The sequence below is a fragment of the Erinaceus europaeus genome, chromosome 4 (genome assembly GCF_950295315.1).
Source record: "Erinaceus europaeus chromosome 4, mEriEur2.1, whole genome shotgun sequence".
Taxonomy (NCBI): Eukaryota; Metazoa; Chordata; class Mammalia; order Eulipotyphla; family Erinaceidae; genus Erinaceus; species Erinaceus europaeus.
Genome location: NC_080165.1, coordinates 10,412,383 through 10,429,073, shown reverse-complemented (window position 1 = coordinate 10,429,073; position 16,691 = coordinate 10,412,383). Strand labels below are relative to the sequence as shown.

The 16,691-nt window shown below is 43.4% G+C and overlaps 1 protein-coding gene across 1 annotated transcript; it reads right to left on the bottom strand.

Moving 5' to 3' along the window:
- Positions 1–912: 912 nt before the first annotated feature.
- On the bottom strand, positions 913–9,690 carry CENPQ (centromere protein Q). Its single transcript, XM_060188736.1, has 8 exons — positions 9,576–9,690; positions 8,868–8,919; positions 7,042–7,177; positions 5,950–6,018; positions 5,090–5,219; positions 3,612–3,731; positions 3,289–3,366; positions 913–2,016 (listed from the first exon to the last, which is right to left on the bottom strand). Exons 1-8 carry the CDS (start codon positions 9,672–9,674, stop codon positions 1,885–1,887), a joined length of 816 nt encoding a protein of 271 aa, XP_060044719.1. The 5' UTR covers positions 9,675–9,690; the 3' UTR covers positions 913–1,884.
- Between the last annotated feature and the right edge of the window lie 7,001 nt (positions 9,691–16,691).

Here is a 16,691-nt window from a genome sequence, read left to right as displayed (position 1 = left end):
CATCCTGGTCAGAAGTGATGTCATATGAGGTACTTTACCATCAGTTCTTGCCCCAGTGACGCCCTGTCAGCTGTTTCTACCAGCAAGGCAGGGACAGCCAATGCTCTTAGGCAGCTACTGGACCCAGTGTCTTGGAGAGGTAAGTGACTTGGGGACAGGCGGTGGTGCACCTGGTTGAGCACACATGTCAATATGCAAGGACCCGACTTCCAAGCACCTGGTCCCTACCTGCCAGGGGAAAGCTTTGAGTAGTGAAGCAGGGCTGCAGGTGTCTCTCCCTCTCCATCACTCCCTTCTCGATTTCTGGCTTTCTCTCTCCAATAAATAAAGATTAAAAAAAGAGAGAGGTAGGTGATTTCACAGGCAGGTGTCTGCACAGTGGATTGTGGCTTCTCTCTGTAGGGTGGCGTGCGGTGGCACCATTTCAGGTTAGTTGAGGGCTTATAGAATATAGCAGGTGCATGGGCTAAGGTGCCATCTGCCTGATGAACTCACCGGCTGGGCAGGTGGTCACAAGTCTGGGAGAGTTTGTGAACTTCCCAAAGGCCCTGAGCTCAGGCTGTTCTAAGTCCATGCAGTCAACATCGGGATGGCTAAATGATGACTGTGCATTGGAGTGAGCATCTGGTTAAGGGGATATGCGGTCCAGTGGAGGGGATAGGACATGGGACTCTGGTGGTGGGAACCGTATGGAATTATAGTATAGCCCTATGGTCTGGGGGGTAGCACCAGCGGACAAAGTATTAACTTTCAAGCATGAGGTCCTGAGTTCAATCCCCCACAGCACATGTACCAGAATGATGTCTGGTTCTTTCTCTCCTCCTATCTTTCTCATTAATAGTCTCAAAATAAAAAGAATCATACCTATTATCTTATAATCTTGTTAGTCATTATTAAATCACTAATAAACGATTCAGTAAAATATTTTATTTTACAAATGCATACAATTTATACACTGTAGCTAGAAATGACTTTTAAAATATTTAAGGTAACAAATTTATTAACATGTAGATGTCTGTCACAATAAGGGTTTACAAAGAAAGGTGTGTTACTCGGTTTTTGCTTTAAAAAAACATATGTGCTTAGTTTCCACCTTAATTTTATGAAGTAAAAGTATGCTCTGATGACAAAATAAAGGCTAAGTTAATGTAAAACATTAATCCCCCGATAAAGGAAAAGTGTTCCAAAAAATAAATATTCAGCATCTATTTACAGTAGTGCTACGAAATAACATGTTCATACACCCACGGGATAAGGAACAGGGAAGCTTCCAATGGAGAGGATGGGGATGGGTGAGGAACTTTGAGGCTGAGGACTGTGTGGAACTGGCCCCCTCTTATCCCACGATCTTGCCGATCATTATTAAATTGCTAATAAAATAAATAAACATGTAAAAGGAGTTATATAAGCGAAATGACCTTTGGGGATTTGTCATCTTTCAGATGACCAGACAGAAAATGCAAGTTAACAGCTACAAGAATACTGACAGCAAACATTCATGTAACATCCATACTGTGTTCTTTTCCTCTTACTATGAATACTTTACTAACATTAAGACCTAGTATTACAATTCCACTACACTACTCAGTGAACGAGTCCTTCTCACTTATTTTAAACCTGTGGCCACTATTGTTTCAGGTAAGTAGCTGGAGATACAGTAGACTTGGCGACTGCTGACAACAAAGCTCTCAGGACGATACTAGATGTTGGTCGTGGACTAACACAGGCTGATTGTGAAGTGCACATTAGGAGAAGACAAATACTGAAGAAGAAAGACTCAAGTCTCTACTGTCTTAACCAGGGATCAATAGTTTAACAAAATCATGAGTATGAAATTTACATAGAATGATCTAGAAAAAAATCCAACACAAAAACAACAACTGTTTACATGCCATCTAGTTTCTTGTAGGCTTCTTCAATGAAAGTCAGCACGTTCCTAGCCTGGGGTGAATTATGGAGAGTATTTATATCTTTCAGAAGAGTATTCTTGTTCGGGATTAATGCCAAAATTTCGTCCTGTGGGTAAGATCATCAGTTTTTAACACCTTTTGAAAAAAGCCAGATTATGTTAGAAAACTGTATAATAAACCTCACGGAACCATCAATTTTCTATGATCAACTACTCACATCTCTTCTTTCAAATCTATCAATGTTCTACTTTTTTCCATTGCTTATTCTTGTTTCTCTTAGCATCACATCAGTGGATTACAGATAGCAAAAGTTTAAATTATTATTTACTTATTATTGGATAGAGACAGAGTGAGAGGGGCAGGGAAGATAGAGAGGGAGAGAGACACCTGCAGTTCTGCTTCACCACTTGTGAAGCTTCCCCCTTGCAGGTGGGGACCAGGGGCCTGAATCTGGGTCCTTGCACACTGTAATGTGAGCGCTTAACCACCACCTGGCCCCCCTAAAAATATGTCCAATAAGGGTGGGGAGATAGCTCAGCCTGTTAGCAACACACCAGATTATGTACCTGAGGTTCTAGGGGCCATAGGTCTAAGCCCTTGTACCACCTTATGTCAGAGCTGAGCAGTGCTCTCTAGTCCTCTCTTAGAATGAATAAATCAGTCTTCAAAGAGTATTACTATTGGAGCCTTTTGGAGAAAGATACATTACCAGTGCACAGTCTACTATGAATAAGACACAGCACTAACATTACCAGTGCACAGTCTACTATGAATAAGACACAGCACTATTATATGAAGGGTGACATGTAATTCTTGGTAGCATAATCCAAAGCAATTGCCCAATTTACTTCTAACATGTTATCCCTATAGTTACAATAAGAATATGCAAGGTCATGATCTGTAATAGAAAACCAATCAGTGAAATGTTACACACCTCTTGACAAGACTAAGTCAGATCTACATGAAGGAAAAATAAAGACTGTTGATGAAAAACAAATGATTTTACTGAAAAACTCACACCATGAATTCCATTTCTGTGTGCTTCCTTAATTTATAATTTTATTATTATTATTTTTGCCATCAGGGTTGTTACTAGAGTGCAATGAAATACATGATAACTCCACTGCTCTCACTGGCCAATTTTTTTTTGACAGAGGGTTGGAGGGTCAGGAAGAGAAAACTGTAATAACTAGTAAGCTTCACTACAGGTGCAGGCTTGACCCTGTGTCCCCATGAATGGTAATCTGTGTACTTTGTACCAGGTGGACCACTGCCTAATCCGTGTGTGTGTGTGTGTGTGTTAAACAAGTAAGAAACAATCATTTTATTTATATCCAACTCGAAACTGGTGCACAGTCATGAAAATCCACATACATACCTGAAGTGTGGGCGCCTTAAGACTCCTCTGATAAAGTTCTGGAAGATAGAGTTCTCCACTACTATCTATCTGAAACAACTAAAAGCAGAAAAAGATATAGATGATTTCAAAAGGTCGACGTCCCTCATGCCATCACATTCAGAGTAGTATCTTGGTAGAACCTGAGCATTAAAAATTACATTCAGATTCTGGCAAAACACGCGCACACACATGCACACACGCCACATGCGCACATACACACCAAAGAAGCCACAACACTAAATTTTACTCTGATGTAGTAGAGTCCAGACATGAACCAAACCAATATACTTTTTAATAGTTACCTGCTTCATATTCTTGTCCTCCTCTTCCACTTCACTTGTCAGAATTTGAATTTCATTTGTTAGGTTCTGAATATTCCTAGTCATTGATTCTGTTGTCTCTACTATCTTATCTATTTCTTCCTAAGGCAGAAAGAGTAAGTTAGTATTTTGACTTAATTATTGGCCTTACTGTCAAAATGATTATACCGAAGGCAATTCAGATCTTATTTAATTTTTTGTGGGGCCAGAGTTGTGTGAATGTATACTTTTAGCACTCCTGGGTAAAAGGATAGAAACAGAGAGGGAGATAAGCTATAAAACCAGAGCTTTCCTCTTGCTATGGTACTTTCAATCCAAGGATTCAAATCTGGGTTGAGAACACAGCCAGACATGTGCCCTGCTCTTTGAACTCTCTCTCTGGTACTAAACAGATACTATCTACGTATTTCGTCACCGGGATTACTGCTGGGGCTCTGGATCTGGGTCTGAGTCCACCACTATTTTCCAATGGCCCTATTTATTTTTCTTCATGGAGGGGAGGGTGAGACAGAGTGGAAGAGCGGAGTAAAGACGCCCACAATACTGCCCCACTGCTTGTGAAGCTCTTGAATCAGGATCCTCGAACCTGGTGAGGTGCACCCCGCGTGGCGCGACACTACCCGGCCCCCAGGCAGATGCTGACACACATCACCTTTTCAATACCCAAGTGGAAAAAATTCCAAAGCTACTAGTCCAAGAGATGCTGAAAGGGCAGTTTTCCTAAGAAACCTGCTGTGTAGAATATCCCACACCCAGAATTTTCCCTGCTGCATTTGCTGGTGAAGTTGAGCTTATACCTCAGCCCTGACTTTTCTGTGGACTGGCTGTTAAGAGTGCTCTCCACTGGAAATACAATGTGAGTCACTTTAGATTAGTGTACCTGTACCTAGATTAGAAAAAAGCAAAAACAAAAGTTTGGTAACTTGGTGGTTTAAACACAGAAGAATTTTTTTTCCCTCTTGCTCCAGAGGGTAGAATGTTCTAAATCAAGCCTCTGAGTCTTCTAAGGGTTTTGCTTCTAATGCCTATCAGTTTTTTGTATTTTCTCATTATAGTTTTTGCTTTTTAAATTTTGTTCCTAAGATCTTCATATCAGTGTCTCTTATAGGGACACTTGCCACTGGGCTTAGGGCTCCTGCAGCGGGGAGGCTACATGAGTGGTGAAGTAGGTCTGCATGTGTTTCTCTTCTTTTTTCTTTTCTACCAGAGCACTGCTCAACTCTGGTTTATGGTGGTACAGGGGGCAAACGCTAGAAGAAGAAGAAGGTGGTACAGGGGACGGAACCTGGGACTTTGCAGCTTCAGGCATTCAGTCTCTTTGCATAACCATTCATTATGCTATTTACTCCTCCCTTCTCAATTTCTCTGTTTCATAAAAATAGAAAAACAAAACAAAACAACCGGTTATTATTTCATTCCCTAAATGCTCTAATTCTGAACTCCCTGCTCAGACATCATACCTGCAATGACTTCAGACTTTCTTCATTAGTTCTGAGCTGTGCGTGCTCCATTTTCAGTGTATCTGACACACTCCCTACATCTTCTAGCTTTTGGGGAGGAACATCCAGGGTTTCACACAGTTGAAGCAATCTTAGGGTTTGAATAAAAACCTAGTTATTTGTTAATTTTTGAGTACACTAGAAAGCCACATACTGTACATTGTGGTGTGCTCTGGAACGTTGTTGCCTTTCTCCTGTCCTCTTATACTGACTACTTTTAAAAAGTCTTTTAAAAAACTGGTGGGAATGGTGTTTATGTACACTCCTATCAATTTGTAGTCATAAAAAAGGAAAAAAAAAGTCTTTTAAATCATAAGCAGAAGAATGACAGGCCACAGATGTAGAAGCATAGAAGCTTCCATCATCACTGCTGTGGGGTTGGGCTCAAACTTGGCACGTGGCAAAGAGCATGCACGGTCCAGGTGGGGGACTTTGCTGGCCCCAGAATCTCTTCATAAATTCTCTACTTGTCGCAGAATCAAAGGCAGCGCAGGGCTAGTATTCCCAACTACTCATGTTAAAGGCATTAAGAACACAAGCTGGATGTGGGGGCAACCTGGTTGGCCAGGTGGGTGTGGCCTTCCTCCCTCACTGACCCATGTGCTTTCTCCCGAAGCTGCATGCTCGGCTGAAGAGGACGAGCTTCTTCGAAGAGACACAACTGCGCTCTCCTGCTAGAAGCTCCACACAAGCTCTCAAGAATTAAAAGCCAAGCAGGCTAAAATATTTACATATTCCACGAGTCTATGTTCTGACAATAAAGAACAAGTCAGCCTTTAACAAAACGTTATGTTTTATGTACTCTTGCATAACTTGATTACCTTCTCTTCAGGGAGTTCAGATGATGCTGAATTTGCTCGCCCTCTTTTATCTTTTTACTCAACACTGCTCTAGAAATTAAAACAGAATAAAATAAAACCTTAGTCTGAAACACAAATAATGTAATCTGTTTTCTTTTTTTCAAGTATTCTCACTAGAAAGGCAAAAACAATCAATTTTTTTGTGTGTTTTTAAAATACACTTAACATATATATACAGTCTTTATTTATTGGGTAGAGACAGCCAGAAATCAAGAGAGGGGGAGGGGGAGAAAGAAGGGGGGGAACCTGCAGCACTGCTTCACCACTTGCAAATATGTGCTCAATCAAGTGTGCCACCACCTGGCCCCACACTTAACATATTTTAAGTGGACATGTAATAAAAAAAAAAAAATCTTTTTTTTTTCCTGTTCTCACCAGGGTTACTGCTGAGGTTTGGTTTCTGTATGACCTTACTGTTCCTAAAATCTCCCTTCTCCCTTTTTCTGTTTTTTGTTCTTTTTTCTTGACAAAAGGTGAAACAGAAAGAGAGAGGGAGGAAGAACACAGAGATGCCTGCAGCACTGCTCCACCACTCCTGAAGTCAGCCCTGCAGGTGGGGACTGGGGGCTTGAACTTGGGTTTTGCACACTTACTGTATGGGGTGTGCCATCCCCCAGCCCTGTCAAAGCTGCTTCTCTAAGTCATGTTGTGTTGCCATATTTTCTTTTTTACCTGATTATTCTGATAAGATTTTAGCCCAGTGAATAACAGAATATTGTTTTGTTTGTAATCCTTCAAACATGATAGATTTCATATTCATGTCAATTTGAACTCAGGTCCCTCCCAAGTTCTCCCCATTGACAGAACTAGTTTAAATTTCAAAGACAGTTGATCAGGCAACAAATCCTCACATTTTAATTTTATGGATCAAATGCCAAGTCTCTGAGATCAACAAAAGCTTTTTGCTAAAGGTAAATGCCACCAAAAGACATAAACATGTGGCAGAGAAAATTTTCTATTATCATAAAATAGATAACATTCTAAGGGCATTTTTTTTCTTGAAAAATTTAAGCAAAAATAAAAAGTGAAGTGGATTAAAATGTCAGTACTCACATTATTACAGATTCCATCAAACCACGAAAGTGGCTTTTGCTGTTCTGAGAAAGAGGCTTCCAGGTTTTTCTCTTGCTAGATGGTATCCTGACCCGTTTCAGGTCACTATGTCCTGTCTCTGGTGACAGAAGGGACTCTGGTCAGTCTGAACAGTTGTTTTTCATTTAAAAAACGAGTTCAGAGTTAATGGGATATGTGAACCAACCATTAGAAAGCTACAGAGGGGAGGGCAGGGAGGTGACTCGGCAGAAGCAAGAACTGTATGCATGAGGCCCCTGCAGGCGCTACAGCTATGCTCTGCACTCTTCCACTTTCTCTCAGGACAGAGGAATATTTCAGAACTCAAGTAAAACAGATGAAGTGCTTAAGTCCCTTTTCACCGCAAGCACTAACCTGGCAGTGGTTCCATATTAACATGGAGTTGATTGTTGTTAGCTGAGATGCAACTAATTGATATTGCAAATATAAACCCAGACTTTTCATTTTCACAAAAGAACTTGGCCAACAGGCAGCAAATTGGAGATTAGAAGTAGAGGTGCAATGAAGTAAAACGGGGCAATGAATAAGTAAAAGAAAGAAACTCATCAAAGTGGTGTCTTCCGGCAGAAAAGGATCAAAGCGCTTCCATTCTCACACTGCGGATAGGAAATGGGCAGGTTTCTGTGATGGATCTCTGTTAAAAGCAGGCTTTGCAGATCACTGACTACTGTTTGCTAATGCGGGAGGATATACATTAACAAAACTCAAGGGAATAAGCACTCAACAGTGCTGTTAAGAGTCTGAAGGCTCAGGGATAGAATCTCAGCGCTGCCATGAGCCAGCTGTGTGTGGACAGTTATCTCTCTCTACCGCAAGGGGGCCTGACAGACACATAAACTTAGCGAAATAGCAGTTGCTTTGACTACTTTTATGTTATTAAAACTACAGTCATATGTACACCTAGTGCTTACTGGAAGTTTGTTCCGTTTGATCACGTTTCTCCATATTCTTCTCTCTCCTCTGATAGCCGCAAGACTAACTTCTTCTGAGTTTCTTCCTATCTTCAGATTTCTTATATAAGATCATACAGTATTTATCTTTCTCTGACTTATTTTACTTAAGAGTGATGTCTTCAATGCTCATCTGTGTTATTACAGATACACTTATAAGGGAGCTATCTTGTTGGCTCAATAGTTAATTACGGAAGAAAAGAAGACCCAAACTATTTGTGCGGTACGTTTAAGCTGGTCTTAAGTGCTAAGTGGCACAGTTCTTCTATAAAGAGGTGATGTAACAGATCAGTAAGGACATTACTTCAAATAAACTTGCAGACCTGATATATATAAATATTGGCAGAATGAAGTTAAAGGAAAATTAGGAAGGAGCCAGGTAGTGGTGCACCTGGTTAAGCACATGCACTACAGTGGTGCAAGGACCCAGGTTTCAGCCCCAGGCCCCCACCTGCAGGAGGAAATTTTCATGACTGGTGAAGCAGGACTGCAGGTCTCTCTCTCTCTCTCCTTGCCTATCCCCCGCCCCCCAGTTTCTCTCTGTCTCTATCGAATAGTAAATAAATAAAGTGTATGTGTGTATGTATATATATAAAAGAAAAACTAGGAGATATTGATCAAGTTGTGGGTATTGTTTCTTCAGTATTTTCCTATCTAGAGATCTATAAGTAAAATTCTGTTTTCTCAAAATAATTAACTAGTACTACTTGTTCTTGCAAACATGAAAATGCAGCTACTATTGGTCTTTGATTTTAGAAGATTCGTGAACTAGATGCTGAGTGTTTTTCATCAATATAGATTGCTAGAGAAGGACAAGTCAAAAAGATAATGACATACCTTCAGAAGGCAGGTTCCTTGGATTTTTAGTTTTTTTCACTGTGTTTCTAACCTAAAGAGAAAAACACATATATTTGAGCCAAGAATTAAACATTAGATGAAACATGTTCCTTTTACAAGAGTTGTCATGTATGTGAAGAGAATTCATACATTTTCTAGATAGAAAAATACTTTTCTTCTACAGGAAAATGCTATTTATCATAGGCAAAAGCATACTAAAGCAATTCCTATATACAGAATTGCACAGTGTCAAAGAATGCTTGAAACAAATCAGTATTAATTTTGCTCATGACACAGAACTGCATAATTTACCTGCAAAATCACCATAATGCAGAACAATGTTTCAATTCATGTTTTCAGTAGGAGACTGGCAAAATTATGAAAGGAAAAAGCTAATTCTATTAGCTATTTTTTTTTCTTGTTAATGCAAATCCCTCCTACCAGACAGACTCTCATCTTCTCATACACAAATGCCGCAGAATTCAGTCTATTCCTAGTTATACCGTTCAGATGCCTTTGAGATAGCTCATGACACCCACTTTCCCAAAGAATTCTGTGACTGTTATGTTTAACAACTACAGTAAACACTATTTCATATCTGGACACTTTGACCCCACTCTCAGTCTCTGCGTATTCTGTTAGACAGAAGTAGATGGAATTTCTAACCTAATCAAAGATTTTTGAGGATAAACGTAAAGTTTCCATTACCTCTTCCTCTGAAAACTCCACTTGACTGTCACTCATCTTCCTTTTTGGATTCCTTTTTAACTGCTGAGACTTCTTCGAAGTGCTGGATTTTCGAGGCATCTTTACCTCAACACGAGTATTCCAACAGCGCTTCAGAAAACTATGCAGCGCTGAAAAAGGCAGAGACGCAGGCTACAGACCCGCATCATATTTTTGGTCAAAACGATCCAATTTTGCACCTACGAAGTCCCCATGAAATCTGGTGACCACTGTCTATGTTTTTTTTTTTTTAATTTTTAAAAATTTACATTTATTGATTCCCTTTTGTTGCCCTTGTTGTTTTATTGTTGTGGTTATTATTGTTGTCGTTGATGTCATTCATTGTTGGATAGGACAGAGAGAAACGGAGAGAGGGAGGGGAAGACAGAGAGGAGGAGAGAAAGACAGACACCTGCAGACCTGCTGCACCGCCTGTGAGGCGACTCCCCTGCAGGTGGGGAGCCGGTGGGCTCGAACCGGGGTCCTCATGCCGGTCCTTGTGCTTTGCGGCCCCTGCGCTTAGCCCGCTGCCGCCACCGCCCGACTCCCTTCTATGTTTTTTAAAAGTCCAATTTCTCCCCTTGAAATTCCTTCAGTTTGGGGGGGGGGGGGGGGAGACGGGCACCACCGTTTTCTCCACAGACTTTCATGGCCGAGACCCCACGCGTCCCAGCTTCAATAAGCCAGAACTGAGGAGCGCTCCACTAACTAAATACCGGTAAAGACACGCTTCCAATAACCGTGATTTAAAAAAAAAAAAAAAATAATAATCAAATAAAATAAACTTCGGGGCCGGGTGGTGGTCCCCTGGCTGAGCGCGCGTATGACACCGCGCCCGGACCCGGGTTCGAGGCCCCGACCCCCACCTGCGGGGGCGGCGGGGGGAAACCTGACAAGGGGCGAAGCAGGGCTGCGGGTGTCTGAGGAGGATGACACGAAAAACCATGGAAAGGCCGTGCTCGCAGTTCTGCCTGTGGCTTTTAGACGGACACTGAGGACCGTCCCCGGACCGGGTGTCACCTGGGAATCCCATTCTGTGAGGAAAACCAGAGCTTCGCCTTTTCAACCCTTTTCCTTTTTTTTTTTTTAAAAAAATATTTATTCCCCTTTATTATGATTATTACTGTAATCATTATTGTTATTGCTGTCGTTGGACAGGACAGAGAGAGAGATGGAGAGAGGAGGGGGAGACAGCGAGACAGCGGAGAGACAGACAGACACCCGCACACCCGCGTCGCCGCCCGGGAAGCGACGCCCCTGCAGGTGGGGGGGAGCCGGGGGCTCGAACCCGGGATCCTCACGCCGGTCGCGGAGCTTGGCGCCACCGCCCGACTCCCGGGATTTCGCCGTTTCCTTTTATTTTTCACCATTTCGCGGCCCAGCTCCTCAGCACACACGGACTCGGGAGCCTGAGCCTCGCGGTCGGCGCCGCCACACTCGTCTGTGGAGACGCCGCCAAAGGCCGGTTTTTAGTTTTTTTTTTTCCCCCCGAACGTCCCGCCCCCAACCGTCTCCAACGACCGTCGCGGAATCAGCTACTAACGCGTCGGCCACAAAACTCAACAGCTCACACGGGTCCGTCGAGCAGGGCGAGCGCCTTCCCTCCTCACCGAGAAGAGCCGTCGAGCTCTCCCAAGACAAACAGTCCAAGCAACCGCCGCCTAACCGATCCAAAAACCGAGACAACCCGGAAGAGGATGCGTCCAACCGGAAGTACTCGTGGAAAGGCGAGGCAGGCCTCTGCGCGCTCCAATGACGTCATCAAGAGCGCGGTCCTCGCGGTCGACGGCTCCAGGTGATTGGCTGGAGCGAGGGCGGTGCCGGCCGACGCCCCCTCCCCCCCCCCCCCACTGCTCGGCGGGCTCAGCTGACTGTGGCCTCGGCGCCCGGGGGTCCCTGGTTCCAGCGCCTCCGACTCGTCTTCCGGCCGCCCTCGCCCGCAGCGGAAGTGGCGATACCCCGACCTGTAAGTGGCGGTGCGCGCTTGCGGCGCGACCGAACGAGTCGGCGCGCTCGGCCCCGCTTCAGCCCCTGCCCCGTCATCCTGTCCGCCGCGGGCCTGTCCCTTCAGTTTTGTTTCGTTTTGTTTTTTCCCCTTTGTCGCCTTCTTCCCGTGACAGCCGCCTTCTGCTCTCCATCTTCCGCTTTCCCGCGTCCGTCGCTCGCCGCGGCTGGGCGCTGCCGCACCCGGGCTCCGTGTCGCCGTGTCCGGGGCACCCAGAGTGTTTCTGGGGCTGAGGTCACTCACTTTCTTATTTATTTTTAAATTCTCTTTGTGGGAGCCGGGCGGTGGCGCAGCGGGTTGAGCGCACGTGGCGCAAAGCGCAAGGACCGGCATGAGGATCCCGGTTCGAGCCCCCGGCTCCCCACCTGCAGGGGCGTCGCTTCCCAGGCGGTGAAGCAGGTCTGCAGGTGTCTGTCTGTCTCTCCCCCTCTCTGTCTTCCCCTCCTCTCTCCATGTCTCTCTGACCTATCCAACAACGATGACATCAATAACCACAACAATAATAACAATAACAACAACAACAACAAAAAAACCCAAGGGCAGCAAAAGGGAAAATAAATATAAAAAAATATAAAAATTAAAAAATATATATCTTTATTGGACAGAGACAGCCAGACATCAAGAGGGAGGGAGGCAGCTGCAGCCCCGCGTCAGCACTCGCAAAGGTGGGGGCCGGGGGCTCGAACCCGGGGCCGGGAACATAACTGACCCTGGCGCTGGCATCGGGGTGCTCCCGGCTCCACAGCCCTCCTCCCCCCGGGGGTCGAACCCGGGTCCACAAGGGGCTTCTCTGCGCGGGGCAGGCGAGGGGGACACCGGCCGTGACCCTTGTCGGCTGTGTCTGCCGTGAGCTGACCCTCAGTCTTGAGGCCCGGGGTAGTTGTGCAAAGTTTTAGATCGCTTTGCTTGTCCTCCCATTATATTCTTTCTATTTAAAAAATTAAAAAAATATATTTATTCCCTTTTGTTGCCCTTGTTGTAGTTACTATTGTTGTTGTTATTGATGTCGTCGTTGTTGGATAGGACAGAGAGACATGGAGAGAGGAGGGGAAGACAGAGAGGGGGAGAGACAGACAGACACCTGCAGACCTGCTTCACCGCCTGTGAAGCGACTCCCCTGCAGGTGGGGAGCCGGGGTTCGAACCGGGATCCTGACGCCGGTCCCTGCGCTTTGCGCCACGTGCGCTTAACCCGCTGCGCTACAGCCCGACTCCCCCTCCCATTAAATTCTTACTTCGTCATGCCGACACTACTTTTTATGTGCATGCCCAAAGGCTAGCCCAGCTTGACCGGACATTGAGGGGCAAGCCTTTCTTGAAGTAGGAATGCAGAACCAAATGTAAATAATAATAATAATAATAATAATAATAATAAAGTTCCTTTATTTAGAGTCGTAGGTATTTTATCTCTGTTTTGTGTGTGTGTGTGTGTGTGTATTTACTCACTAATATGTCTTTTTCCTTCAGTAACTTATTACGATTTCTCTGTATGTTGTAGCTTTGAATGCTTGAAAGCCCTCACGGCATCTTCTAGACAATTCTAAGACCAGTTGCTTCCAGCAGTAGCTGCATTCTTGTTTAATAACTGTGTCTAATTCCAGTTTTTACCAAGTTGCCATGTGATTTGTTTTGAGTCATTTATAGGATTCTTTCTTACCATTTTTTTTTTTTTTTGGAGAGTCCCCCCATGAGAATTTTGTGTGAAATCAATGACTCATAGGCTTTCTAATTACGTTTTATGTTATTACTGCCCAGTGCTTCAATTGCAATGCAATTCCTTTTTTTTTTTTTAATTTGTCTTTTAAGCTAGTACATGTATAGACTGCAGGAAAGTGGGTAAGACCCCCGTGGATTTAATGAGAGTTGTTTTTGTTATATTTCTGTTCAGCCTTTATTTTATGCATATTTTGGCTAGTTGAACATACAGAATAAACAATTTTAATCCTGTTCTTTTGCTTAAAACTTTTTGAGCCTATCTCCTTTTTACTTTTTAAAGTTTTTATTTATTTTTGTGAGATAGGCTAAGAGACAGAACACAGCACTGCTGAACTTTGGCATAGAGTAGTGCTAGATGATTAAACGCAAACCTCCAGAGCTTCCCTTTTATAGGAGTCTGCATTACGCTTTGCATGCTGACTTATACTTTCAGATGAATACACACTTTCTAATTGTCCACTTTGTCAAGGTAAAAACATCTGTATAATTGACATTCAGTTCAGGTCGGTCACCTCAAGGCCCCTTCCTTTCTGCTTCTTCTATTCTTTAAAAATTAAGAATTCTTTTAAAAAATTTTTCTATTACCTTAATTTATTGGATAGAGACAGCCAGAAAATAGCAAAAGGAGGGGAAGATAGAGAGGGAGAGAGACAGACACTTGCCGCCCTGCCGCTTATGAAGCTTCTTCCCTGCAGGTGCGGACTGGGGGCTTGAACCTGGGTCCTTGTGTACTGTAAAATGTGCACTCAACCAGGTGCCCCACCACCAAGCCCCTCTTTTTTACTTCTCTCTCTCTCTTTTTTTTTTTTTTCATTTTTGCAGTTTGGGCCTTAGCTTGCACGAGTTTATAATTCTGGGCCAGACTTCGAAGGTTGGGGGGGGGGGGCTGGAGAAAGTGAGAGACAGAACGGAAGAGAAGGAACAGCACTGCAGCTTCCACCCGCGCCCTGTCCCCTCTCTCGGGGTACTGGCGCTCTAACCTGGGTGGTGCACCACACCTGGTGAACCATCTCTACTAACCCCCTCCTGTACGAGCCGCCAGTATAGCTCTGCTCTTAGGACTTGGGATACAAAGATTAGTCTTGCCTCTTTCGTAAGCATTTTAGTAGCCTGAAATTCTGACATTTGTATTTAAAAATTTACCTCATTCCTGTATGGTTAAGACATTAATGATGTTTCTAAGTTTTCTTCCTTTCTCCCCCCCCCCCCTTTTTTTTTTCTTTTACCAGGAAATCAATGAGGAGCTCGTATTCTATGTAACAGTTTTTCCTAGCAGTGACTGTCACAGTCATTCCTTAGCTACTGCACATTGTGCCAGCTCCCTTCTGAATAGTAAAAGCAGCTGCGGTATCCACGTGCAGTTTGTCTTTTGTTTCACACCCCTGACAATTTCTGGGTCTTATTTTCTTTTAAGTATCACTATGCTGATCAGTAAGAAATGGTTTGGAAGACAAAGCATTAAGCTATCTTTATTTGTTGTTTTACCCATAGTAAAAAAATAAACAAAAACAAAAACGACACTATATATTAATAAAGTTGCCTCTCTAATAATTTAGAATCCTGGGCTTGGTTGAGACATGTATGGCAGATATTTAGTAATCCAGGTAAGCAGTTGACTGCTTTGCTATAGGGATTTAAAATTTTTCTCTGGTCCTTGATTTACATGCCTGAAAAGTGATGGAAGTGGATTTCGTCACCTCGTGTACTACTCATAATCTCTTGCTTTCATGCTGAAGCTGTATGCACTAGCAAAGAAGACATCCGTCTACAAGTATATGCACGTGTCTGTATAAACACAAGCTATGTAAATACGTATTTTAGATAAATATGCGCTATATGTTTAGCATGGGAAGTGATAGGTGGCAGATACCGCACAGGATAGACAGGGTGCCGTGGACTACTTAAAAATCTCTTTAATCTAGGTTGCCACCAGGAGATGTGCTGGTTAAATCAAATGACTGTGAAGCCAGCTGCCTGGGTTCAAAATGCGGGCTCCTCTCTGCCTCGTTTTCTTCCTCTGTGAAGTGGTGGTCGTATTAGTAGTTCTATCTTGTTGGTGTTGTAAGGGTTAAAAAATAGCTACCGGACGTAAGAACAGAACAGCATGTGGCACATGGAGCGCTCTGCATATGGAGATGATGCCACGGCTGAATGAGCCAGAGAACTTTTATCCTGGCGGATAAAAGGACCAGAGCAGGTTACAAGACTGCCACAGATGCAAGGGGTGGTAGCTAACCGTGTGTTTCTAGACACAAGATACGGATAGAGGCCAAGGCAGAGAGATGGACCTGAGGTGTATGCAGGGGCCGGCCAGCCAGGCTCTGAAGGTCAGTTGGACTTGCCCCCACCTGTTTTCATTGGCACCCCGTAGAAGGCCTGTTACCAAGTAGATATTGGTATTAAAAACTCTTGAGTGAAAACAAGTGACTAGGGAAATACTGTATTCTTTTTTTTTTTTTTTTTTAACATTTTTTTCCTTTTATTGGGGGATTCATGTTTAAAGTCACCAGTAAATAGAATAGTTTGCACATGCATAACATTTCTCACTTTTCTTTATTTTTTTTTTTAAGATTTTTTCATTTATTTATTAATGAGAAACATAGGAGGAGAGAGAAAGAGCCAGGCATCACTCTGGTACATGTGCTGCCGGGGATTGAACTCAGGACCTCATGCTTGAGAGTTCAGTGCTTTATCCACTGTGCTACCTCCGGGACCACTCACTTTTCCACATAACAGTACAACCCCCAGTAGGTCCTCTGCCATCCTGTTCCAGGACCTGTCCTCTCCCCCCCTCCCACCCACCCACCTCAGTCTTTTCCTTTGATGCAATTTACCGACTCAACTCCAGTCTGGGCTCTGCTTAGTGTTTTCTCTTCTGATCTTGTTTCGGAAATAGTATATTCTCCTTCTCCTTCTCCTTCTCCTTCTCCTTCTTCTTCTTCTTTTTTTTTTTGATACTATAAGTCCATTTATAGTAATATTTTAATTCAGAAATTTCAATGTACACTCAGAGCAAACTTTAAAAAATCATCTTGAAAAGCAAGGCTAGTCAAAAGCAAATGCGAAGGGAAGGTACATGATTACAATGGGTTCAGTTTGCACATAATTTCCTTTACAAGCAGAAAGTAAAATGCCCAAACTACCATCTTCTACGTGATACAGAACCCTTGGAAAATCATGCAGAGGGTGGGGTGGTGAACTTTGCATTGATTTCAGCATGTAGAGGGAGCTAGGGGTCAACACTATCAGGAAAACCGGTGAGAGACACAAAAGGGGAATAGGAAAATGGTAGTAGTTTTGGAGAAAAAGAACCAGGCTGCTTTCTTTTTTTTAATATTTATTTTATTCTTTATTAGTGGTTGAGAGAGGGAGGAGGAG

What these genes read in the sequence shown, in the direction of transcription:
- CENPQ (XM_060188736.1), bottom strand. Translation starts at nt 9,674, where the DNA reads ATGCCTCGAAAATCCAGCACTTCGAAGAAGTCTCAGCAGTTAAAAAGG. An exon ending in TGGAGTTTTCAGAGGAAGAG is followed by an intron (nt 8,920 to 9,575) that starts GTAATGGAAACT and finishes TTTTCTCTTTAG; the next exon opens with GTTAGAAACACAGTGAAAAA. An exon ending in AAAGTCTGAAGTCATTGCAG is followed by an intron (nt 3,732 to 5,089) that starts GTATGATGTCTG and finishes TTTCTGCCTTAG; the next exon opens with GAAGAAATAGATAAGATAGT.